We start from the raw sequence: 26,815 nt of genomic DNA, 5'->3' as shown, positions 1-26,815 counted from the left end.
ACATCTTTGCTGGAGGGACTGCGGAACGAAGGGTACAGGTGACTGTACAAAAATAGACCAATACTGGAAAGGTATCCATGATGCAATCGAGCAGGTCCTAGGGATCAAGTGTGGAGGGAACAGGGGACTAGCACTGATTAGATGGGGTTCTTGAGAAAACAAATCACAACAAAAGAAAACAGAAAACTTTACGTCATTATGATGATGGCTGACGCTCCTCAAGATCATGAAAGGATAGCGAAAATATGGTCATTCCTCGCCATGGAATGGCTCACTTACTCGCTGCAAGGAGAGCACACTAAATTCAACAGTGACTGTTCAACTTTACTGAAATACTTAAGAAACGGAGCACGCCAGGCATGGTGCCCAAGGTCCATGAGCCTCATGGGAATTACTGCTCCACCGGGGGAAGGTGAACCCTAACACACACAGAACAAGGGAGAACTATGAGCAGAAGCTTGGGGAACCCAAAAATACCAAATCAGCAAAGCTCTGGCACAGCTTCCGCGCAGAGACTGCACCTGGTCTGGTTCAGGCAGGGTAGCGGGAAGGAGGGGAGAAAATGAGGGGTGGGGGAACACATTGTTGAAAGATGTTACTGTTCAATTATTGAAAATAAAAACTTATTGAAAAAAAAAAATCTCATGTCCCTCCTCATAGGTTTGTTTTTATTATTTGTAATGCGCTCCTAACCCGGAGCAGGACGCAGGAGCAACAAGAGTATTTTATAGCTTAGGTTAACACACCACCTGCTAGTACACCCTGGCAGTTTCTACTTACTGGGTTTTCAATGGAAAGGACAGGTATATTTCAACCGCTGCACGCCCATGCTTTACTCAGCATCATGTGCCCTCCTCAAAACATTCAGTTCCTTTCTGGAATGGGAAGCATGGGATACAGAGGAAAGAGGGGGATTGGACAATTATTTGGATGGCTATCTCTTTGTTGGAAAAAAAAAAAGGGTACGCAATGCACTGCTGCTGTTCTGGCTGGCATCTTTTTAGAAGTCAATGCAGTTTCCGAACGGTCCATTAGCACCAGAAAAGATACATGGCTTAAGAAGCGGGGTACTCTCCTTCGTAGGCATAGAGATTGACACTTGAAAGGTCATGCAGGCTGGCAGTGGCAACGGTCAAGGGACTTATAGCTACGATTGTGGGTAATTAAGCAAAGGAAAAGTAAATTTATCCAAAATCAGGCTCATCTCTACGCTCAAGGAGGATTTATGAATGTGGAGATACCATCTGACTAAAGTTAACCGCTGTAGACATTGGAGATCTCCTTGAATGTCCCACTCAGAATTGCAGCTATTCACTTGTACATTAGGGTGGGATGGGTTTGTGGTCATCTTAAGTTAGGAATGTTGAGCAGAAAGATGGATCATGTATTGGCACAAGAAAGGAAGGGCAAAGAACATAATGGCATTGGAAATGTTTCGGATTGTCTTGGCTCTCGCGATATGGCCCAAGAGGCTCAGCAACAAAATGGTGCTTTTTTGGTCAGACAACATGTCAGTGGTACAGGCAATCAATTTGCAATCTGCAATATGTCGGGTGGCGTGAGGAAAATATTTGAGCTTTCTTTATACCAAAATATGGAGTCTAGAAAAAGGCTTGTACAAGGCATTGCCAACACACCAGCTGATCCACGTTCTTGTTTACAGTGGGACAGGTTCCAGAGACTATGCTGAAGTGAAGCCCTTCCTGACAAAGTGGTGGAATGTGGTGTCATGAACCTGACACTCTGGGAACTGGGAGAGCTTTTGCTCAATGCAGGAAGGAGGTCCATGTACCAGCAGAACTATGGTACATTCAGAAGGATGACAGGAGAAATGGTCTGGGACAGCATGTCTTTAGAGAGCTAGGTTAGCACGTTTTTAACATGGGCAAAGGTGAATGGAAAGTCAGAAAGCTAGGCAACTAGCAACTTGGAGGCATTAGCATTTTATACCAAATTACAAGATGGTCAGGACCCACCTAGGAGCTTCCCAGTGCAGGCAATATTAAAGGGATGGGCCAGGATGGAGGGACCAAAGAAGGATTGTCACCTCCCCATTGATTTTGGTATGCTAAAAGAGTTCCTTTCTTTTATATATTGATATCATATGATATATTTTATTTGTATCGCGCTCATACTCTGTTTCAGAACGCAACAAGGCAAGGGAGAGGAACAAGGGTGGACAAAACAACGATCTTACTAGGCACAGTGGCATTGGGAACACGCAAGGGCAGGGGAGAGGTAAGGGGGATAGTGCAAGGGAGAGGGGGTGGGGGGAATGGAAAGTGCTGAGCATGGGATACAACACAAAAGGTAGTGCAGCCAGCAAGGTGGCAAGAGCAGGTTTTGGGCGCAGACAAGGGGTGTCTGATAAGTACAGGTAAGGGGACTGTAGGGTAACAGATACAGACTCAAGTTCTAGGGTTGCCAGGGCAGTGTGGGTGAGTGGCTGGGTGGGCATGGACCTGGGCTCGAAATCAGAGGGTACCAGGTGCACTGTGCCAAAGCAGACAGATCAGCAGGGGAGAGGGAGAGAAGGCAGAAGCAAAGAGGAAGGTCTTGAGGTGCTTCCGGAACCGGAGATGGTTATCCTCAAGTTTCAGAGTGGCATGGAGGCTGTTCCAGAGGAAGGCCCCTGCGGAGGAAAGATCTACCACCAACTCGTTGCTTGGAGAAGCGACTGGCTCTGAGGGAGTTGGAGGTGGAGGAGCTCGAGTAGGAAGGAATTTACAGAGGGAAAGTTGAAGATATTTTGGCCCCAGGCCCCAGAAAGTCCTGTGGATAATGCAAAGGGTCTTGAATTTAACCCTTGCAGCCACTGGGAGCCAATTAGGAGATGTCAGGGCTGGAGAGATACAATCCCAGGGCTTGAGGCCACGGACAAGTCTTGCAGTCGTGTTCTGGATGAGTTGCAGAGGGCGGAGAGTAGAAGCAGGCAGATTTAGAAAGAGGCTGTTGCAGTAGTCCAGCCTGGAGAGAACCAGAGCCTAGAGACAGGAAGCTTCTGGGGGAAGGAGAGGAAGTGAAAAATACCTCTGAGGAGGTGCAGTTGGTAGTTTGACTTCTTAGAGATGTGAAGAGAAAAGGAGAGTGTGGAGTTGAAGATGACCCAGAGGTTCTTAGCTTCACAGGTGGGCGCAGGAAGAAGGCGAAGGGAGGCTGGCCAGAGAGTGACAGGGAAGGATGGTGCAGGTGTGCCGATGAGGAGAATCGGCATCTTACTGGCATTAAGGCAGCCTGAAAACGAGCTGAGTGTCATCCGCATGGCACTGAAAGTTGGAGCAGAGAGCGGCAACGCGGTGGGCAAGGAGTGCCAGGTGTTGGTTGAAAAGCCAGGGAGAGAAGTTAGACCCCTGGGGAACACCACAGGTAGAAATTGAGATAGAGGAAAGGAAGGACCCAAGTTGGACCAGGGAGGGTTGATCAGAGACGAAAGAGGTCAGGCTAAAGGTATGTGCTGACATATTCAAAGTGGTACTGTTCAGGTTGGCCTTCTTTGGGGCAATGCGCATTAGTAAGCTGGTGGCAAAGAGTAATACAGGTAAGACAGGGAAAGAAGTATGTTGATCAAAATCAGAGAGGACCAGACAGTGGTGAACATCTGAACATCGAAACGGATCAGATGTCAAAAGGGAGGAACATTACACTAAAAAGGTCTGGTGACACATTTGACACGCCAAATTGACCCACATCATTGTTTTCACAATACCTGGCCCACAATTTGGCTGTTGGAGGTAAATTGCTGATGCACAAAAACGGTCAACCTTTAACAATATTCCAATTCAGAAAGATGCTGTCAGACACAATTAATAGGATGGTCCTAAAGGAAGTGGGCTGGTCATCACTATTTTAGCATCAGGGCTGTGACTATGGCCTTCAAGCAATGATTGGGAGGGCAGGACATTCGGAGAATAGGTTGCAAGGTATCAGAGGCATACAGGTTATACATCCGACCATAGAGGAATGCATTAGTGTACCATCCAGCGAATTGTAGGACCTGTATAGACATGGGTGACCTGAATGAAGTGATCACACAAATAGCTGCCACATGTGCATTTAATAATTAATGCTTCTCTGAAATAAGTTTAATAAACGTTTGTTCTCCAAAAGCAATGATAGTGGAGCTTCCCTCTCTTTTTGATTACCTTTTAGCAGAAGCAAGAGCTTGGGTTACTGGGCACACGATCACCCATGCAAAGAGGAGGGCTTTTCAAGTCCACCGGAAGGACAACAATTAGGATTTCAAAAGAGCAAAGATCATTTGTTGGGCACCCCAGGAATGAGATGGTCCTCCCTACTGGCCACCATTACGAGGAATAGGACCCCCTTGCATCCCACATGTCCTAGTCATATGCCTCAGAGGCAATTATATTACAGCACTTGGGAAGGACCGGCTCTTACATAACATGAATGAGACAATAAGGACCATTTGGACAAACTTTTCAGGGAACAGAAATACCATGGTCACGTATAATTCCAAGAGTTAAAAGGGGAGGGCCCAGATCGAGGTTGGTAGTCGAGGTAAAAAGATTAACACAACCATGAAAAGAGTCATGAAGTTAGAAAAGCTGGCCTCCATCAGGAATAGATTGCCCTCTCAAAGAGATCCAGAGAATTTTCCAGTCAATAGGGTTCGCCTGTCGGACGATGGGCATAAAATATTCCCAATAAGCGTTTTTGGAGCACTCAAGAGGGCTGGATGTAACTAGGAAGATGGACTGTTGAGTATTGTGCATTGGGGGTTGACGGGAGGGCCACCCCCAATGCATGGCTGAGTTATTGGGCAATCCTAGCTGAAGGGAGCGATCCCACAGTGGGAAGCCTTAAGGATTACCCACGGCCAGGGTGGGTTTTATGTGCGCTCTCACCCTTAAGGAAAGTTAGACCCTCAACAACTGCAGTGTCCTGGGCTATGCTCCATAAAGGGTATGGGAGTGAACAGATGTTTCCTGATAGGAGAGAATACCAGAGGCAGGGTTTTAAGCCGGAAGTAACTGACACTGGGAGGACATTCATCCCCAGATGTGATGCCCGGGGATAACAGAGGGAATGTTTAGGAGCCTGGTTTACTTGTAACTAGGCAATTGTTGGGATCGGCCGTAAATGTAATCTGAAATAAATGTGGCCTCTGTTTTAAGCCAACCAAAATTAGTGGTGTTAATTAGTGAATGGTTAATTCACCCCTACCCCCCTGCCACAAGGGGCCTAAGTATGGGCTAGCCTCAATAAAAAGTCTGCATCTGCTCTGTAGGGGGAAGATCGAGGTGCCGCCCACGCAGCATAGTGGGCTGCCCTTCACGCCACGGGCAAGCTCCACTCCTCCTGGAATGGAAGCATCAAAGCAGGGTGAGGGGGCATGAACCAAGTATTCTGGTCAGTTGGCTCACCCATTGGCTGGGGCGGATGTGACAGGAGCGCATTCATTTTTTAAATTTTTTTTTATTTGTTATAGCTGGTAAACCAACTTTTCAAATTTTTATACACATCATCATTTAGCATACTTAAACATCTTATACTTTAGAACGAATATTTACATCCCATTATAGGCAAATATGAAACAAGTAAACAATAAAACCACATAAAACAAAATACACAGAATGATACAAAGTGAAAGTGAGAGCCCTCCTTGAAATTACTTAGAACTGACAATCATCATTCACTTTGAATCAATTTATGCAGAATTCGAGCCGGAGAAAATTATATTAAGAAATTGCACAATTGCAAGTTGTATAGTCATTCTTGGATTAGAAAACAGACGATTTCATATTTGCACAGAACTGGTGCCACTCTGAACCGACAACTTTCCCCCGAAGCATTTCACTCTGATGTCATGTAATGTGGGGCATTCAATGATGAGATGTTGTAATGTTTCACATTGTCCATTAACTTTACAGTGACGACAGAGATTCTGATCCTTCGATATTACCTTTCTTCTAGACAGGATCTCATTTGTCTTACATTGATTGAATCTGAATCTTAGATATTTCTGCCGGCATGCATGTGACGGGAATTTCAGCAGATACTCTGCTATTACCCCATACCTTTTGATGCCAAAAGCTTCGAGGTTAAAGTCTTTAAGTTGTGTGCAAAGTTCCATGTTGAAAATCCAGTCTGCTTGATAAATTTTATTTTTGGCATGATCCGGATTAGTCAACAGAAGCTCAATCGATACTGAGGCATCAGCAGCCGCATTAAGCATGTGACTTCTCCACATCCTTGACATACCAACTTTTGCAGTTAATAGATTTTGGGCTAGTACATTTAGAAAGGTAGGCCTCCCTAAACCATCCAGCATTTTCCGTAGAAGCGCACACTGCTTCCATAATACATGGACATATAAGGAGACCAAACCCAGTTCATATCGCAGCATGGCCAGTGGTGTACCTGGGGAGAGTGATAGAACTTTTTTCCAAAATCTAGCTTCTAAGCTATCCCAGAATTTGCGGTTTTGTGGTACCAAAGCCTCGACACCATATAGCGGAATTGGAATTATTTTGGCCTTATAAAAGAGCACAATGTGTTTCACGGTGAACTTCCCATATCTTCTTAACATGATTTTAGATTGTGAGATCAAAGAACTAAGTTTAACCCTAATTTCAGCTGTCATGGTACTTAGGGTTTTCTTGTGCTCAATATATACTCCGAGATACTTATATCTGGCAACTTTAGTTAGTACACAATTTTGAAGGGACCACTCCAGATGATATTTTTTTGTAAAATTATTATTACACACTACAATTTTGGATTTGGCTGTGTTGATCACAAGGTTATTTGATGTTGCATATGAACCTAATTGGTTTAGCATGTTTTGTAGGCCTATGGGAGTGCGGGATAGTAATACCAAATCATCTGCGTATAGTAAGTAAGCAACCTTTTGAGATCCTATACGAGGCGCATCAGCTACGCAGTTCATTAGTGCAGGGCCTAGATCAAAAATAAAGAAGTTAAATAAGAATGAGGCAAGAGCACACCTCTGCTTCACTCCTCTATATGTTTGGATAGCTGGTGATAATCTTCCGCCCATGTTTAGTTTAACTCGCATAGAGGAAGAGGAGTGTAGTAAGATCACTAAGTTTATAAGGGACATTGGGCACTGCTGTTGCCTTAGCTTAGCTATAAGCATATGTCTATCAATGTAGTCGAAGGCGGATTTAAAGTCAATAAACCCCAAATATAAGGGGAGTCCACCATCAACTTGCTCTGATTGTATCATTGAGAGGGCTAAGATATTCGGTATTGTGCCCATGCCCCTTACAAAGCCTGACTGGAATGGGTCTCTTAGACTATTTTGATCTACCCACTCATTGAGCTCCTTTAATATTATTCTACAAAATATTTTCGCAGGTGCATCCAATAGAGAAATTGGTCGGTAACTCGTTGGTAATTGACGGTCACCCTTTTTATAAATCGGAATTGTAATTGCATCCGTCCACGTTTTTGGTAATTTTTGATGGTTGTTTATTGCAGAAAATATCTTGTAGAGAATTGAGCTCCAGACTTCAGGGTGTTTTTTCATCAGAGAGTTCGAAATCCCATCAGGCCCTACTGCACTCGAGTTGCTTGATGTCATAATTAGGTGTTTTATTTCCTTTTGGTCAGTATGTAGCCAGAACCTCAGCACCTCTTGTGTATTTAATGTCGAGACCGTGTTTACGGGTGACGCATATAGGGATCGGAAGTAATCTACCCACTGATGTACCTCAACTGTTGATGTCTGAAGGTCTAATTGGCGGGCGTTGTTAGTTTGATTTATTATTGCCCACATTTTTGTGATATTTTTATCAGCCAAAGTCGACAACATAATTGCACCTTCTTTTTGATATAGATTGGCTCGATGTCCTTTGACCCAGTTATTGTAATTCAGGCGGACTTTTTTTTATGAGAGTCAGTCTAATGGTGAGAGGAAGCTTTGCCAGACTTCTCACTTCAGCACGATATGCTCTCTTCCTAATGAATACAGAGCTATCAAAAACATGGATGTGCCTTTCTCTTTTGGAATTCACAGCCTTCTGGTGGCTATATAATTGCATTGTATTGGAATATGTGAAACCTATGTCTGATGCTTGCCAGTTAGTTGAGGTGTTTGAGTCATATAAAATTTGATTACAATGCCACAGGGCGTTCTCCGACCATCAGAGTCGGTTCTTGCCGCCATTTACCACAAAGCAACCACCTTCAATTATCTTATGTTTGATATCATTCGCATTTGCCATTACTTGCCAAGTGGCACACAACATGTTATGATCACTTGTTACAGATGAAGACACACAAAAGGAGCACATTGCTGACCATAAGGCACAATTTACATAGATGAAATCAATTGTGGATACAGAATTTCCTCTTTTCCAAGTTGGTGCAGGAGGGATGTCTGTATTAAATGCTCCATTCAACATGTGCAAGTTCCTGTGAGTGACCATTGTGTTCCATTGTACCAGCTTTTCACTCTTTTGCGCTCCATTTGTTGCTAAGCAATTCATATTCAAGTCACCTGCTAAGATGAAGTACAAAATCTTATCATCCGCAGATACTATGTCAAATAATTTATTCAAATCCCTAAAGAAACACTCAGTTGTGATGGCTACTGGGTTCCAGTATATATTCAGAATTGCATAGTTGTCACCATTAATTACCGCCCTTAAAAGTAGCATGTATGCATTCGGCATGGCCCACACCTGTGATGATGATCCCGGTTCGTCTTTCAGCGCAACCAGTAGACCCGCAGAGGGTCTGCCTATTGCGGGCTTCCGAGCTGGATTCAAGTGTATTTGATAACCTGACCAGACTATGGGGCTTAGCAGCCAAGTCTCTTGAAGCACTAGACCACTCATCATTGTTTAGCAAATGTTTGAAACCCTGCGAATTCCAGCCGACCAAGGTAAGAGGGGTTAACTTTACGAGGTTAGATAGCTAGTTCGAATTACTGCTGCAGTTGCATGTACACGAAGTCCTACCCTTCAATGGCTGCTTTAAATCTTGACAATTCGCTGTGACAATTTTTGCCCTTGGCATAGATTCCATATTGCTTGACAACTCAGACTCCAAAACACTGTCGATTTCTAAGTCGAGCAGAAAGCCCAAATCAAATAATGAGTTTTTCACTTGCCATATCAGATTACGAATTGCTCTAGATTGCATCCACACCCGTACTGAATTTAAATTCTGATTGGATGTGAATTCTACCAAAGTCAAGTCAGCTGAAGATATATCTTCCAGCAATGGTATATCCGAAAAGATGGCTAATATTGCTCTTCGGTTCAGATCGTATCGAGTACATGGAGCAGGTCTACATTTCAAAATCATGGAACACAGTGCCACTCGAGGAGTAACCTTCCCCATTCCCACAGTCCCTTGTGTTTTAATGCCCTTGGTGGAGGTCACATTATTTCTTTTCTCTTTCAGGTTGGGTGCCAAATCCCCTAAAGCATCTTGAATCAGCGCCAATACATCCTTTGTAAAATCAATGGGTAGGCTCAATTGTGGGGGTGAAGATAGATCAGAGCCGGCCACAGGGGTGGGCAACCTAGGGGTGTTTACATCCAAACTTGCGGCTGGAGTCACAGATGTTACTGTTGCTTGAATCATAGGGACAGACCCTCCCATCTCCGGCCCCTTCTGGGCTTGTTTCGCACTCCCCGTGATTTTGTCAACACCATTAAGCAGTTTGCAATGGGTGGCTGATGACGCTGGATCTATGAGTAGAGGAATAGAAAGGCCTTGCATGTAAGCATCTACTGCTCTCCTGATTTCAGATCTGTGGGCTCTTACATCCTTCCCACTATTCCAGCTCGCATCCATAATGTCACATGTGTTGCTCTTTTCAACTGCCAAATTTGCCTCCAGACGCTGTGATCCCTGTAGCTCACTATGAGAGATTTCTTTTACCAAGGTGTCTAGGTGAATATGGTTGGGCTCTGACTCGCTTGTTCACATTTGTATTGTCATTTGACTCACATCCGCTGGGTGCTGTAAAGTTCTGTTGGGGGCTATTTTTTTTTTCAAGAAGATAGGAGCAATCTTAATGTTAAGATTCCTCAACACCGTAGGATCATTATCATTCAGTGACGCATTTGCTCTCGTCTTTTGTTTAGCTTTCAGAAAGATAGGGGCCAAAGGAATTGACTTCTTTGGGTTGGACAGTACTTGGGCCATCTCTGTTTGTCAGGAAACTTTTCTGTTTGGGATCCAATCGTGAACATACTTTGGTCGACCTTCTTTTTAGTGATGCCTGCTTTTTTTTTTGTGTTCATCGGTGAGTTGAGAGGATTTTACGTGATTGCAATTCCTCTGTGGGTCCCCCCTCTTAACAGATGAGCTGTTGGGGGATGTTATTTCCATAATTTCCATATCATCCTCTATCAGAGTCGGATGGTTATTTCCAACTTTCTTTAAGAATTAGTTGGTGGCCGAGTTATTTTGCTTTGTTCCACTCTGATTTTTTGACTTTTTCTCCAAGTTATCCTTTTTCCTTTGAGATTTAATTTCTTCGATTCTTTTGGCCCATCTTGCTGCCCTCTTTCTCATTTTTTTCCTGTCTTGGTGTGGACTTGAGACACCCACTTCTTCTAATGCAGCCTCTTGGGAGTCCAGCTGACTGCTGGTATTAGTTGCTGAAGACTTCTCCATTGCGACTCCATGGAAGGGATCCACAATCACATTTGCCAGTCTCATGAATTCTTCCAGTGTGGACGCTGAAAGAGATGATTCACAGTCAATTGTAGGATCTGCCTCTATAGGCTCTTTTCCCAACTGTTCTTGTGAGTTATGATTGTACAATTGCAATTGGGCCAAAAGACCCTGTTTAAGGGATCTATCTGCCTCTTCAGATTTGTGAATGTCTGCAATGGACCTCTGTATTGCAGAAATGTCCAAACCCCGTTTAGTGCACTCCAATTGCATCAACTGTAATTTCGGCAATACACATGAATTAACGGCATTGCAGCAGCCTGCTATGGAGCTGTCCAGTGCGGCTACTTCTTTTGTTAATTCCATCATGGTTCCAGATTGAATTTGCACTTCGGATTTCAGAAGTTCAAAAACGGAGACCAGCGAATTCAACACATAACTGAGTGCGGTTAATGAGTTGACATTCGACTCCGACCCCTCAACCAGAATTTCTTCCTGTGTTACGTTTGGACTGATAGCAACAGATAATTCGACCGGTTGGCGGGCCTGTACCGGAGTTCAGAGTTCTTGGTTGTCTTCTGTATTTGTAAGATTCAGATGACTCAGAGTTGGATCACCTGTGTCCAGAGCTGAGTGGCAACTGACACATTTGGCCAGTTGACAAACATCTTCTAGGGAGCTTGATGATATATCACTTGGACCATATGTTAATTCATCAGGCACCACTTTATTTGCCCCAAAATGCTCTTCTATTTTTTTCTGAATTTTTGTCGTTGTTGTTGTGTATTCTAAACCTTTTTTCCACTTATCGGCTAGGGTGGGCTCAGGATCCAAGGCCCCCTTACATCTGACAGGCGTGGAGACAAGTGGGAGACATGGGGTTATATGCACTAACATTTGTATTTGTAACCGCGAGTCCCCCACCTCCATCACTTGGCCCCTGCCAGGCTCATCTATAGGACAATTAGTGCCACTGTTCAACTGAATCCTTCTCAGTTCTGGGTCCTCCCATTCTGGGGCTCTTGGATCATCCTGTAGTGGGGTACTCCTCAATTTCATGAGTCTGCTTCACACTCAAAGACTGGAGCACTACAATGTTCAGAGATCCTCAGGCAGGAGGAGTTACCAAGGAAGAGAGCAGCTGCGTCTTCCTACACGTATCAAAATGAACCCCACCTGTGAGCGCTAAAATGTATTTGGGACAGAGCAGCTCACAAGCTACACTGCTCAAATGCGCTGCTCAACCCTCCGCCCGTTTTTGCAGCAGATAGGCAATTCACAATGGAGCCGACCAGCTCAGTTATTGTGAGCCCCAACAGACGCCAAATAGCGCCCCTCCCACAGCGTGTACGATGATGAGGAGCAACACTGCAGCTGAGCGGCTCAAAGGCTACAGAGCTCGCAGTCGCCGCTCAGCCCTTCTCAGCCCTTCTCTAGCTTCCCACGCAGAGCTAGAATATGTGCTGAGAACGCGCGGCTAAAAAAGGTCTATGAAGTACACCGACGTTACGCGAGGTACTTCTTGCTCCTCACTCACGCCGGCTCCCCCAACTATAACTAGCGTGCAGAGGAAGCACCAAAGTATTCCAAAGCTTGCTCCAAATGTTACAAACAGTGGCGAACAATGACGGTTCTCACAAGTTCCGTTATACTTGATTCAGATTGGAATCAAGAATGTCAATGAAGCAGTCACAGTTCGAGTCAATGGGGGTTTACCTGATAAAACAGATGGATAATGCGGCAGGATTCCCCGCCTTGCCTCAGCCGACAGCTCAGACTGTACTGACTGCTTCCACTTGCACACCACTTCGCTCCGCTTTGCGGTCCTGGGAGTTTTTAACCCCTGCACAGCCAGAAGTAGTAGACAGTGAAGTAGGACTCCAAACCAGGTTGTTGCAGAGTTTCAGTCAAAAAGGCTGGAGACTGCAATGACTGCTTCCACTTGCACACCACTTCGCTCCGCGGTCCTGGGAGTTTTTAACCCCTGCACAGCCAGAAGTAGTAGACAGTGAAGTAGGACTCCAAACCAGGTTGTTGCACAGAGTTTCAGTCAAAAAGGCTGGAGACTGCAATGACTGCTTCCACTTGCACACCACTTCGCCTTCAGGAGCGCATTCATCCTTAAGGACAGTTGGACCATCAACAACTGCAGTGGGGCCTGGACTATGCTCTGTATGCAGTATGGAAGTGAACAGATGGTTCCTGGCAGTGAAACGGAGTCACATGGAAATAACTGACAGTGACAGGACATTCGTCCCCAGATGCGATACCCGGAAATGGCAGAGGGCCACCTGGAAGAATGTTTGGGAGCCATTCACGCTTGTAACCAGGAAATTGCTGGAGTCTCCTGTAAGTTGACTGAAATAAATGTGGCCTGTGTGTTAATACAACAAATATTTGTGGTGTCAAGCATTGACTGGTTAATTGCTCCCCTCCCACCCCCCACCACAAGGGGGCTAAGTAGGGGCTAACCTTGCTATGGTTAAGTCCTAGCAGGGATTCACAGCACATCCCGTGCCATTCTCCCCAAATCTGATTCTTTGAAGTGTTACCTTTTATTACCAAGTTGGGGCAGACCCAAGAGTGGAATAGCGAGTGTGAATAGCCGCTTTCTTTCTCAGACCGTTTCACTGACATACATGCCATCATCATCCATTCCATTCGGGAGACACTAGTCGAGTTCTGGCTTTAACTTTAAAATCTGGATCTTGAAATACTGGGTTTATAATGGGGAAACCCAGGAATAAAAGTCCCATAATGCAAAGTTAAAACCAGGATTGGATTTACGTCTCCCGAATGGAATGGATCATTTAGGCATACATGCCCTGGCAAGGGACCATAAGCATTCTAAAGATCCTTATTATGTGCATACTAAACAGTAAATAGCTGCACCACACAAACTGTTTTTTAACTTACTAAGGCTCTCAGTGATATGTAATTTGTTGACATGAAAACAATGCGTTAAAAACGTATACATGCTTGCATATTTTAAATGCAAAGTGCATACTCGTGTGACACAAGGACTTCAATGAATGAAGACAATAGCAGTATGCAGAGATGTCTGGTTGTCTCTTGTGAAGTATTACAAAAATCAGGAAGTCCTCTGTGTTCCTGCACGTGTAGTTTTACAACTGTCAAAGAAAGGAATCACAGAACGACCCATGTATGCGTGTTGCGAAGACCAAACCTTCAAAATAAAGAAGTAGGAATCTCGGAGACTGGGGCACATTCTAAGTTGTTCAGAAAAGTGTCTTAGGAAGCCGACATGTTGTCATGATCTCTGCTTCCAAAAGATCAGGACTTGCCCGACTCCCTTGGAAGCAGACCCATAACCCCGGTTCCGAGTGCCAGCCAGTCCCAATTGGGACCTTTTGGACCCTGTCCTGGCGCCAGTGGCACCAGGCTCATAAAGATGCCCAGTCCCAGCGCTGGAAGCGCCGGGCTCATAATGCTTGGGTGGACTTACCTGCAGCAGACTATGCTGCTTACTTACCTGCCAGTTGAACCCCTGATCCTCTTCTGTTTGGGACTACTTTTCCTGTTGGGTGGGGCAGGAGCCACTCCCTAGGTTCAGAACACTGGAACTCTTCTGGAAAGCAGGAACTCTTTTCTTACCTAGGCGTGGCTGTGGAAGGAGACACCTAAGCACTACAGGAGGCTATTTAAACCACACCCGATGGATGAATCTTGCTTTGTGTTATTCTGCATTCTCTGCAGCAGAACGCTCATCGTGTCTTCTGCTTCTGATCCTGGGCCTAAGTGAACAAAGGCTTACCATCCTGGAATCCAGTCTTCAGCAGCACCTGTAAAGACAAAGAAAGAACAGGTTAGCACTACGGTCTTCAGTGGCAGCGCATCTCTTACCTGGTCCATCGGCTGTCACCAACGCCTCGCGCTGCATTCCGGCATCTGAAAGACAAAGGCTTACCTACTCTTCGCACGCTCCGGAGGCCTTCGGCGCTGCATCCCGCATCTGAAAGACAAAAGAAGGTGCGTTTAAAGACATTGGGCAACTTTATTACTCACGTGCCATTACTCCTTCCCACGCCGAATCCAGTGGGTATTCCAGCACCCTTCAGCTTCTCTAAAGCTCCGAACTTGTACCTGCAAGATAAAAGGGACAGTTAGTGCGCATCGTGAAGCAGGCTACAAGCGCTTACTTACGTGCTTCCAGGCGCTTCTATTCCTCACGCGGGTTCGATCCTCAACTCTCATCAGCCCGCCATCGGCCATCGCCGGAACCCTGCAAAACAAGAGATATCATTACAAAAGACTTTTAAGACATTTGAAGTGCCCAGAACTTACCGTTCGTGCAGTTAACGACGGACAGCAGTCCTCTGAGGTCAAGAGGCCTGCACCCTTATCCAGTGAAGAAACTGGTTACGGCACCCTGCCCCGAGGCAGATGGAGAGCTCGGCGTTCACTTACCTAAGGTGAGGGCGTTAACCTTTGGGGTTCTACAGGAGAAGAGAAAGGGAAGAGGAGAGAGGCACCCAATAACCACAGTTCATTAATCCCATATTTTCTATCTGCAGACATCTTACTCTTCAAGTCAGACATACAGTGCACAGAGGTCCAGCCCAAAGAGCCAACCGTGTGTTACACATCACCTTTGAAGATACGGCATTCACCCAGTCAAGACCGGCGCCTCTGCGGGAATCAGGTGAGCGTTACAGAACACAAAGCCTACCGCAAAACTCCCACCCAGGCGCTATGGAAACCTCGGATACCGACCAGCTAGCCCAGTTACTTGGAGAACTAAGAGCAGAAGTGCATGCAGCCCGTCAGGAAACGAATGCTCTAAGAAGGGAACTGATTATTTCCAAGGAGCGAACAGACGATCTCGCTAGACAATTGCTACAGTCACAAGCCGGACAAACTCCGTTACCCGCATCAGGGGCAAATCTTCCTTCAACATCCTCTACGAACCCAGTGCAGATCAACCTACCGGGGAATGTACCTCTGGCTCCGCCCAAACGATTTTCTGGTGACCCAAAGAGGTTTGCAGTATTTATTAATCAGTGCCGGTTGAACTTCTTATGCCGGCCAGCAGCCTTTCCAACTGATCAAGCTAAGGTAGCTTTCGTGCTTTCGTACCTTAGTGGCAATGCGGCAGACTGGTCGATCCCTCTAGTTAATCAAGATGATCCGGTTCTCCATGATTTTCAAGCTTTTCAGCTCAGTATGGAAAATCTGTTTGCAAGACATTCACAGGGGCAGGCCTTGGACAATGAGCTCCTTTCATTGCGACAGGGTAATCAAGACCTTTTGGCTTATATTGCGTCTTTCAACAGACTGATAGTGGAAACTCGATGGCCTGAGGACAAAAGGATTACGCTGTTTTATAGAGGTCTACGTGGAGAGCTCAAAGATGTGTTAGCCCAAGTAGTGAATCCCCCGCAAGACTGTTCGGACTATATTGACTTAGTCGTTCAAATTGACCACAGACTGCAGAACAGGAAGGCCGATTGTTCCAAGTTTGATGCTCGAGTATTTTCCAAACCACCAACTCCTACCAAAGGAGTAGACTCCGGGGAACCCATGCAAATAGGGGGCCTGAAAGGACCACTAACACAAAAGGAGCGGGAAAGGAGAAAACAGCTGCAATTATGCCTCTATTGCGGAAACTCTGGGCACTTTCTTCGAGACTGTCCGGTGAAACCAGCCAAGAAGGCAGTAGGAGCTGCAGTTGCCAGGGTCACAAACTCTGAGCAGGGAAACGACCTTGCCCGACAAGAATAGAGGTCCTCTTGCCGAGCGTTAAAACCAGTTCAGTGACCTCGCATTTCGTGATACCTATGGTCCTCATTAGCCCTGAACATCCGGATCGATTACATGCGATTGAAGCTTACGTCGACAGTGGTGCCATCGGCAATTATGTGGATCATGAAATGGTTTTGAGGATGAATCTGACTCTTTGTCCAAAGGCTGTAAAGGACGTCATTACTACGGTGGATGGTATGGAGATAGCCTCCGGACCAGTAACGCATACCACCCAAGAAATGACGCTAGTAAGTCAAGATGGACACCATGAGAAGATCGTGTTCGATGTGATCAAGGCCCCTCAGTTCCAGATTATTCTAGGAATTCCTTGGTTAGAGAAGCACAATCCTCAGATCGATTGGCGAGCAAGAACGGTTCAGTTTCCAGAATGTGTCTCTACTTGTCACCCTCGACCTGGTGTTGCACTGGCAGCAATTTCCTCGGAGGCTCCCCACTTACCTCCTGAATACCTAGAATTCCAAGATGTTTTCCGGAAGGATCAGGCTAACTCTCTACCTCCTCATTGGTCTTATGACTGCCAGATAGACCAGATACCTGGATCTACTCCTCCTTGTAGTAGAATTTATGCCCTCACCGAGCCTGAGAATCTTCACCTCCGACAATACCTGGATCAATACCTAGCGAATGGGTTTATTCGTCCTTCCAAGTCCCCTGCTTCCTCAGCTTTGTTCTTCGTTCCAAAAAAAGGGGACCTTAGAACTTGTATAGATTATCGCGCCCAGAACCAGATCACCGTTAAGAATAGATATCCGTTACCTTTGATCCCTGAACTCCTGGACCAAGTCAGAAAAGCATGCATATATACAAAGCTGGATCTTAGAGGAGCCTACCACTTGGTACGAGTAAAAGAGGGCGATGAATGGAAGACGGCCTTCCGCACCAAGTATGGGCTATTTGAATATCAGGTCATGCCCTTCGGACTTTGCAATGCCCCGGCCGCCTTTCAATATTTTATGAACGATGTCCTCAGAGAGCTCATAGATGTGTGTGTTGTTGTTTACATTGACGACATCCTCGTTTATTCTTCATCGGAAACTGAACATCGGAAACACGTGAAAATGGTCCTCGAGAGATTGCGTCAACACAAACTTTTCGCTAAGTTGGAAAAATGTGTTTTCAACGTGACTGAAGTTGAATTCTTGGGATTCATATTATCACCTAGCGGAGTGCGTATGGATTCAAAGAAGGTCGATGCAATTCTCAAATGGCCATCGCCATCCTCCGTAAAAGGTGTTCAAAGCATGTTAGGCTTCGCTAACTTTTACCGCAGGTTTATCCCTGAATTCTCTCGAATAGTCCAACCCATCACCGCCTTGTTAAAGAAAAACAAACGTTTTGAATGGTCTACAGAGGCGGAACAAGCTTTCCAGAATTTGAAGACTAGATTTATCTCTGCACCGATCTTAAAACATCCTCGCCCACAACTCCCCTACATCGTTGAAACTGATGCTTCGAGCCTTGCCATGGGGGCAGTTCTATCACAAAAGGACCCAGTAACCAATCAGTTGCATCCCGTGGCATTTTGGTCCCGCAAATTCTCGCCTCCTGAAATCAATTACACTATTACTGATAAGGAACTTCTAGCTATCAAGTCCGCCTTTAAGGCTTGGCGGCATTATCTTCTGGGGGCCCGACACACCGTTACTGTGATTACAGATCACCGAAACCTGCAATATTTGAAAACCGCAAAAGCTCAATCCTCTAGGCAACTCCGTTGGGCACTATTCTTTGCCGAGTTTGACTTCATAATTACCTATCGACCTGGTACAAAAAACGGTAAAGCTGATGCCCTTTCTCGGATGGGAGTGGAAGAACATTTGATCAATCCTAAACCTGTACCCATCATTCCCGAACAAAGAATTCTAGGTGTAATCGCCACACAATCCATAGAGGAAGTTAAGGATAAAGCCAGGCTACTGGTAACTCCAGCAGACATACAGAATTGGCATCTGCAGGGAAAGGACTTTACGGTGAAGGACAACCTATTATATTTCCAAGAACGGTTATACCTGCCCAGCACAGATTTACAGAAAAAGGTAATCTCTTGTTATCACGATTATTTAATGGAAGGACATCCCGGTATGACCAAGACCTCGGAAAAGATCAAGCGCTACTTCTGGTGGCCGTCTTGGAAAAAAGATATCAGAGACTTTATAATGTCCTGTGGAGTATGCGCCCAAAACAAGAGTCAAAAGGAAAAACCAGCCGGCCTCTTACGCCCTATTGACATCCCGCCTCGCCCTTGGCATACGCTTTCTATGGACTTCATCACCGATCTACCTCCATGCTCCGGATACAATACGATCCTAGTAATCGTGGACCTATTCTCCAAGATGGCGCATTTCATTCCACTCAAAGGCTTACCAACAGCAGCAACTCTGGCCCGAGAATTTCTCGAAAACATCGTCCGACTGCACGGTTTTCCTTCAGTTCTAATTTCGGATCGAGGTAGTCAATTTATTTCTCATTTTTGGCGAAGTTGCTGTCGGTCGGCTCAAATTGATGTGAGACTTTCGACCAGCCGCCATCCTCAAACCGACGGACAAACCGAGAGGACCAATCAAACTCTGGAACAGTATTTGCGCTGCATGCTACAACAAACTGAAAAAACTTGGAAAGATATCCTTTGGATAGCCGAATATGCCTACAATAACTCTGTCCACTCGGGAACTGGGAAGACCCCGTTTTTTCTTTTATACGGTAGTCACCCTCGAACCTGGGAGTTGGATCCACTCCAAGATCTTGGAACACCAGCAGTAGACCACCTGCATTCTACAATCACCCAAGCCTTTAAGGAAGCCGTTTCTCACCTTCAAAGGGCTAAAGAACAATACAAGAAAGGAGCAGACCAACATCGGAAGGAAGCCCCCCAATATCAAGTAGGAGATGGTTATCCACCAAATATCTACCTCTAAAAGGACCACGCACATTCAACCCAAGATACCTTGGTCCCTATTCCATCACTACCATAGTAAATCCAGTAGCGGTCAAGTTGGACTTGCCCCCTCACATGAAGATACATCCGGTCTTCCACGTCTCTCTATTAAAACCCGTGCAACCTCAAACCCGACTAACTACATCTCCAAAACCTATTCTAGTTGATGGAGAACTCGAGTTTGAAGTCAAAAGCATCCTGGATTCCAAGATCTCCAAATCTAAACTATTTTACCTGATTGACTGGAAAGGCTACGGTCCCCAAGAAAGATCCTGGGAACCTGCAGAATATGTCCACGCGCCTCGTCTAATCAAAAGATTTCATCGAACATTTCCTAACAAGCCCAAACCCCCGGAGAAGCCCGGTTTGGGAAGGGCCTTGAGGGGGGGGTGCTGTCATGATCTCTGCTTCCAAAAGATCAGGACTTGCCCGACTCCCTTGGAAGCAGACCCATAACCCCGGTTCCGAGTGCCAGCCAGTCCCAATTGGGACCTTTTGGACCCTGTCCTGGCGCCAATGGCACCAGGCTCATAAAGATGCCCAGTCCCAGCGCTGGAAGCGCCGGGCTCATAATGCTTGGGTGGACTTACCTGCAGCAGACCATGCTGCTTACTTACCTGCCAGTTGAACCCCTGATCCTCTTCTGTTTGAGACTACTTTTCCTGTTGGGTGGGGCAGGAGCCACTCCCTAGGTTCAGAACACTGGAACTCTTCTGGAAAGCAGGAACTCTTTTCTTACCTAGGCGTGGCTGTGGAAGGAGACACCTAAGCACTACAGGAGGCTATTTAAACCACACCCGATGGATGAATCTTGCTTTGTGTTATTCTGCATTCTCTGCAGCAGAACGCTCATCATGTCTTCTGCTTCTGATCCTGGGCCTAAGGGAACAAAGGCTTACCATCCTGGAATCCAGTCTTCAGCAGCACCTGTAAAGACAAAGAAAGAACAGGTTAGCACTACGGTCTTCAGTGGCAGCGCATCTCTTACCTGGTCCATCGGCTGTCACCAACGCCTCGCGCTGCATTCCGGCATCTGAAAGACAAAGGCTTACCTACTCTTCGCACGCTCCGGAGGCCTTCGGCGCTGCATCCCGCATCTGAAAGACAAAAGAAGGTGCGTTTAAAGACATTGGGCAACTTTATTACTCACGTGCCATTACTCCTTCCCACGCCGAATCCAGTGGGTATTCCAGCACCCTTCAGCTTCTCTAAAGCTCCGAACTTGTACCTGCAAGATAAAAGGGACAGTTAGTGCGCATCGTGAAGCAGGCTACAAGCGCTTACTTACGTGCTTCCAGGCGCTTCTATTCCTCACGCGGGTTCGATCCTCAACTCTCATCAGCCCGCCACCCGCCATCGCCGGAACCCTGCAAAACAAGAGATATCATTACAAAATACTTTTAAGACATTTGAAGTGCCCAGAACTTACCGTTCGTGCAGTTAACGACGGACAGCAGTCCTCTGAGGTCAAGAGGCCTGCACCCTTATCCAGTGAAGGGCGTTAACCTTTGGGGTTCTACAGGAGAAGAGAAAGGGAAGAGGAGAGAGGCACCCAATAACCCCAGTTCATTAATCCCATATTTTCTATCTGCAGACATCTTACTCTTCAAGTCAGACATACAGTGCACAGAGGTCCAGCCCAAAGAGCCAACTGTGTGTTACACATCACCTTTGAAGATACGGCATTCACCCAGTCAAGACCGGCGCCTCTGCGGGAATCAGGTGAGCGTTACACATGTTCCCCGACAATATACAGCATCACCATTCGCAGGTAGGGGCAGTGCGCGTTCGTGCTTTCCATGCCGTTAAGAGGAGGGAATACTTTGTAGCAGGGACAGCAGACACCGCAGCTAAAACAAGGATAAGGCCTTGAACTGAAAATGTCTGTAGTTTCATGGACAGATCCAAGGCCTCAACGAGAGGTCACAAAGACAGAATCTCCCGAGGAGTCAGGAAGCTTAAACGAAACCACCAAAGGGCAGAGATAGTTTCTGCCATCATGAAGAGTTAATTAGTACTCCAAAAAAAATGTAGAGATAGTTGAAAAATCGTCGAAGAAACTAACAGATTTTTTGAGGTCTCCCAAAAGTGAACATACAGTAAAACAAAAAAAGAAATTTAAAATAAAGTCTGACGATGGCCTCTATTTCGGAGGTAAAGGAGACATGTACCCTAAACGACTCAGAGGGCGCTACGTTTTAAAATGTAAACTTATCATTTGTTTCTGGTTTAAAAAATAAACCTTTGGAAAAAAGGTAGAAAAAAATTCTCAATGCATCATTTAAAATCGTTTTGAATAAAGTAACCTTTTTTTTTAGATAAAATCTAGTTTTAGGCCTGTACAATTTGAACATAAACCGCTTTACTAAGATTGAGGATTCCCAGCGTGAGGAAGGAGAACATTCAAGTATGTGAATCTATAAAAGATCCAATGCTGGAGAAACACTTCTGATTTACTCAAAGTGTCTCTGAGCGCCTGCAGATACTTGGGTATGCTTTGGTAAATCAGAAAAATGCTAGTGGATTTTCATTTATACATGTGTTTTTGGGAGAGTCATTCAAGAATTCTCCCAACACAAATCGATGAATAGAAAAGAACTGAGATAACATATTTGACAGCGGCTGCCCTGCCCCAGTATTGGAAGTTATCTAAACATTGTAGCAGCTCCTGCAACGAGTAACAGATAAGGGGCCGTGGGACACCAATCCAATACTCAATTGTCAGATTTAGAGAGTGCAGTCGCGCCTGAAGTTGCAAGTTCGGATAAGAGCCAACATGCAGCAAGTGCTCAGATAAGAGCACTTGCCTGCTCTGAATGTTCACAAGGCTTAGTAGGATCGCCTCTGTTTTTCATCATTGTTATTATAATTGCCTTTCATTCCCTTATTCCCTCCCCTTTGCCCTGTGGGCGCTTTGAAACACAATTCACTTGATGTATAAATGCCTTACAAATGTACAATACATACATAAAATGAATACGCTTCCTGACTGGTTTCATTCATGGCAAAATGAGTTATGGGGGATAGTTTCTCTTTGGTGACCCTTTCATTTGCAAAATTCTAATTCTTTAAGAAAAGGGCTACCTATTCACTGTGATGAGCCATATGCATTTTAAAACCATGTCCCTAAAGCAGCCCATCGTAGATGATTGGTTAATTTGTGAAAGAAGGGGTCAATTGAATACCTTTTGAAATGAATAAAGCTGCACTTTTTATCCACAGATAATGCAAAAAATGTTGCCTGCTAGTTCCAAACAGGGAAAAAAGTAAGCAACATTGTCGGGCAATACCAACCCACAGCAGATTATACTGTCACCTCAAATTGCCCCAGCGCCTCATATGAATAGGGCATCCAGCCCTCCCTCCTTTTCTTGTCCTCCCATCACTTGCAGCTCTGCATTTTTGACTGAAATGCAAAACTTTGGGTACCAGAATGAAGATGCACACAAAGCAGAGGATCGCCCCACACAACGGACATGAAAGATAGTTAGATATCTCCGTTAAATCCCTAGGCGCTCCAAAGTTAATGTTGCATGTATCGCCTTTCAAATCAAAATAAATTAAACTTCTGCACACACCAACAGTCTAACTGTGCTCTCCGCCTGGTTATGCAAAAACTGCAGACAAAGGAAGCTGCCCGGTGTCACCTCTGAGCAATCCAGTCCAGCTTTAGGTCTTTTCTTTGCTTTCTGGTATCTATAGTTCAGGATTTAAAGGGAAAAAACATACTTTACAGGTATAACCATGCAAAGAAACAAACAAGTTATGGACATGGTTGGAAAAATATATATGCTGCAAAACCACAATATAGAGTGAGTAAGTAGAGGTAGGAAAGTAACTATTAGCCTGAGAATGGTGCAGGCAGCTTTGGATGAAGGAGTCAGGCATGTATTAGCAATACTTAAAGCTTTGTTACAATACAGCCCCCTCTCCGTAGATCTCATACCTCTCAGCCTATTGAGTCTTAAAGGCTGGTAAAACATATTGTTTTTGATGTGGGGGCTATTGACGTCTATGGAGGAGTATGGGGCTTACAGTGAGTGTGGGTGGGTGATACCTGCAAAACGAAGGAGAGTTGAGAGGTATGACATTTATCAGGCTGTCCCAATCTGCTTCACCCAGTGCATCTGCTACTTGTAGATCAAGGTTTATATTGGGAAAAGTAAACATTACTATTATGGAAGAGAGCAAGATTACATGAACTTTAAAAAAAAACACACAAGAGCAGCAGAACATCTTGCGTCTTCCATTGGACAGCAAAGTACCCCTGATTCTGCACATTTTCCAGAAATTAGTGTAATGAAGCAATGAAGTTAGACTACAGAAGTGGCTATTAGTTTGTCAACATTACTGGCCTTCAAAATCTTTTACTCAGGGGTTACTTTTCATGTTGACTATTATTTCGTAGCTAAACAATCCAAGTTATACCACTTCCCCATACACCAAATGGGAAATGTTATCAGAATTACACCCCTAAAATTTCTGGCTACACTATGCCACTTAGTGTATAACCAGTAGATGGCATATGCCCTTTGTTTCCCCATGAGCAAAGGGGATTGGATCTAGTAAATGGCAGTGGCAGGTAAGCCTCTTACTGAAATATAGTGCCTTTTGCCCATCATAAACAGGCTCTACATAGTGTATTCTCTCTGCATGTCACTAATAGATGCTATATTTCTTTTATTGACCATAGAAGAAACAGTTTACTGTCATTTTACCAAAGCCTTTTTTGTTGAGGGAAATTTTACCGAAAAAGAAAAGATTTTCTTTTTTAATGGTGGGCGGGGGGGTCACCCCCAAACTCCTGTTCACTTATGTTTTAAACCCCACCACAACCCCCTCCTCACCCCTTTTGATCCCTTACCCCCCTCAGACACCATATATAATTCAATTTCTGTATTTTGTTGGTAAAATTTACCTCAGTAAAATGTTTTCTGTAAAATGACTGGGTACCAAATAAACTCCATGTCCTCCCTACCAAGGCTCATATCTGTGATTCAGAGATCACACATACACATATACATATACATCTCTACTGCAGCAGAACCTCAACGCATTGAGCTATGTTGCCAACATAATCTTGAATGTTAAGGTATATGCTGTGGTATGTATCCATTTACGTCACACTAATCATTTGCTAAATGATAGGTAGACATATGGGGTTGTCAATATCTCAAATCGTTGCTCATAATAAATCAGTGTAGGTAGCCAATTGTAATACATACGCACTAGTTTCCCTTCCTTGATTGTAGTGTGGAAACCAGCAGATACATTTTTATTCCAGCATTTGTGTTGAATTTCCCGATAATCATTTTGCAGATACTCATTCTCTGTTGTGCTATTCTGCACTTTCAGAAGGAATCATACTTTTCTTATTTTCAGGTTGATTTACCATGTGGTTCACTGAATTATAAGTCAGCTTTATTAACCACATAGTACTAAAGTAGCTTTCAAAGGACAGCTATGCAGAACGCATCGCACGTTGATGTAAAACTAAATATGGGATGGTGGGAGATACAGGGGGTCATTACGAGTGTGCCAATATTTCCCACAAAAAATACTGTCATACTCCTTTACAATTACTGCCACTCGTTTCAGTGGTAAATTCGTCTGATTAGGAGTGGCAGTAACAGGGAGTTCGCTTCCATTCATGGAGTCTGCTAAAGTCCCCCTGCCACAATATCCCTTTGAACTTTGCATAAGGTGTATGGTATTGGGTGGCCCATAAGGTGCCCAGTCTCAGGGGTGCTTCTCAGGTATCTCACTTTTGGACCTATGGTGATTTTATCACACTACATTGGTTTTAAGGGGTGGGCTGGTGAAAGCTAATATTTAGCTTTGGATTCACCAGGGGTGCAAGCCGATTTACCACAGTAGTAGCCCAATATGCCTTCATGGTAGCAATTGGTGTACTAATGGGTTTTTATAAGACCTACTTACAATCATTTTGTTTCAGGGGCTTCCTTTGTTCAGGGAAACCATGATGCAGGCCTTAAAACGTCAGTTCTGCTTATGTGTTTTTTTTTTCATCATCCCAAGATGGCAGCATCCACAGTGGTTTGGACTGGTCTAGGCCAGTTCCTGGGCAGGACACTACACTTCCTGTGGGGAGAGACCTTGGTGTTTGATGTTTTTTGGGACACCAACAACCTGCCAAATCTGCTAGTCTGACCGTCTCTGCCCACTCTCACTGTTGTCCTGCTTCAGGGGACATTGTTGCTCGTATGCCATCCACATTTGCCTGCTGAGACGCCAGGATCTGCTGTGTGCAGGTTCCGCTGTCCTCCTGGAGCCATCTCAGTCATTGATTTCACCTCTGGATGGTGGGTCCCAGTCCTCTGAAGCACAATTCTTCTTCTTGTCGGCTGTTGGGGGTCCTCGTTGGCTCAGGATGCAAGACCCTGGGTGGCCAGATACTTAATTTCACCCTTTTAAAAACATGTCTTTACTTATCAGATTGTTTTGCCTTATGGGAACCGACTTTCTGGAATGAAACACTGAAAGCACTTACCTCTGGGTCTGTGGGTTCACGATACTCATGCTCAGTGGTCCCCATGCTCTGTGGTTGTCGATTTCTGCAGGTCCCCTTCTACTGCATGTCACCAGTGGTTAACATCAGGGACTGAATCCTGCTCTGCTTGTCTGCTCCTGGCGCTGCTGGACTGTGTGCCCTCTACTTGATCTCTTCTTCTGGATCTCCACTAGTGTCCCAGGGGGTTGGCTGCTTTCTTCTAGGTACCTGTGAAAAGAACCTGTTACTGTCCTGGCTGGACTTTGGTTGCCCTCCTGGCTGTATTGAACATTGGGTAATTATTACTGTGTGTAACATTGTCTAGGGGTACGTTTCTTAACTCGCCTCTGTAAGCCCTTATGCATTGTGTCTGCCATCAATTCTTTGGTTAGATGATTACACAACTGTCACACAGTGTTGTGCAACAATCTCGTGTAAGGAACTCATGGCGGCAACAGTAAAGACAGACACAAGTGATCACAGTTCAAGGGTGTTTATTAAACTGTATATGCAGGTTGGAAAAACACCTAATCTAAACCTAAACCTAGGATGGGAGCAAGTTATGATCATCAAATAATAAGGCAGTCCTAGTGGCGTCTTGTCAAATAAAAGTACCTACACCCATTGCCAATCCTTAAGCTAAATACAAACAAAGAGTGTGGGATAAGGTTCACAGGTAAAGAAGAAGTGTTTACAAATAAGTCAGGATGCAGTAGTCAGGTCTCCCTTCCCCACGTTTTGAGCACGGGACAAGGTAGGACTCCGGAGCACAGCACACGCTTGAGCTTTCCCAGCACGAGCTAACAGTTACGCTCTCAACTATCACAGCCTTTGGTGGTTAAGTTTCTTTTCTACAAAACGTAGCTTGCCTCCGAGGATCTGATATGTTCCAATAATAAACAAAAGTTCCTTTCTGCTTGCACGTTGGGTGATGCCTTTTCACCCCTGGATCCCCCTCTTCCGGG

General features: G+C 45.1%; 1 protein-coding gene across 3 annotated transcripts in view; it reads right to left on the bottom strand.

The window, feature by feature from the left end:
• Positions 1–26,815, bottom strand: part of TTC32 (tetratricopeptide repeat domain 32) — a 93,958-nt gene that overhangs the window by 48,705 nt on the left and 18,438 nt on the right. Inside the window, exon 2 of one of the 3 annotated variants that reach the window (XM_069605916.1) lies at positions 25,851–26,078. The exons of the other annotated variants lie outside the window; for them this stretch is intronic. Coding sequence (XP_069462017.1) covers positions 25,851–25,879 — 29 coding nt within the window. The 5' untranslated portion in view covers positions 25,880–26,078. The remainder of the gene's footprint in view (positions 1–25,850; positions 26,079–26,815) is intronic. 3 annotated transcript variants of the gene reach the window in all.

Source organism: Ambystoma mexicanum, chromosome 4p (genome assembly GCF_040938575.1).
Source record: "Ambystoma mexicanum isolate Mex_15411 chromosome 4p, UKY_AmexF1_1, whole genome shotgun sequence".
NCBI lineage: Eukaryota > Metazoa > Chordata > Amphibia > Caudata > Ambystomatidae > Ambystoma > Ambystoma mexicanum.
Note: the sequence above shows the minus strand (reverse complement) of the source record. Positions and strands in the feature narration are given on the sequence as shown.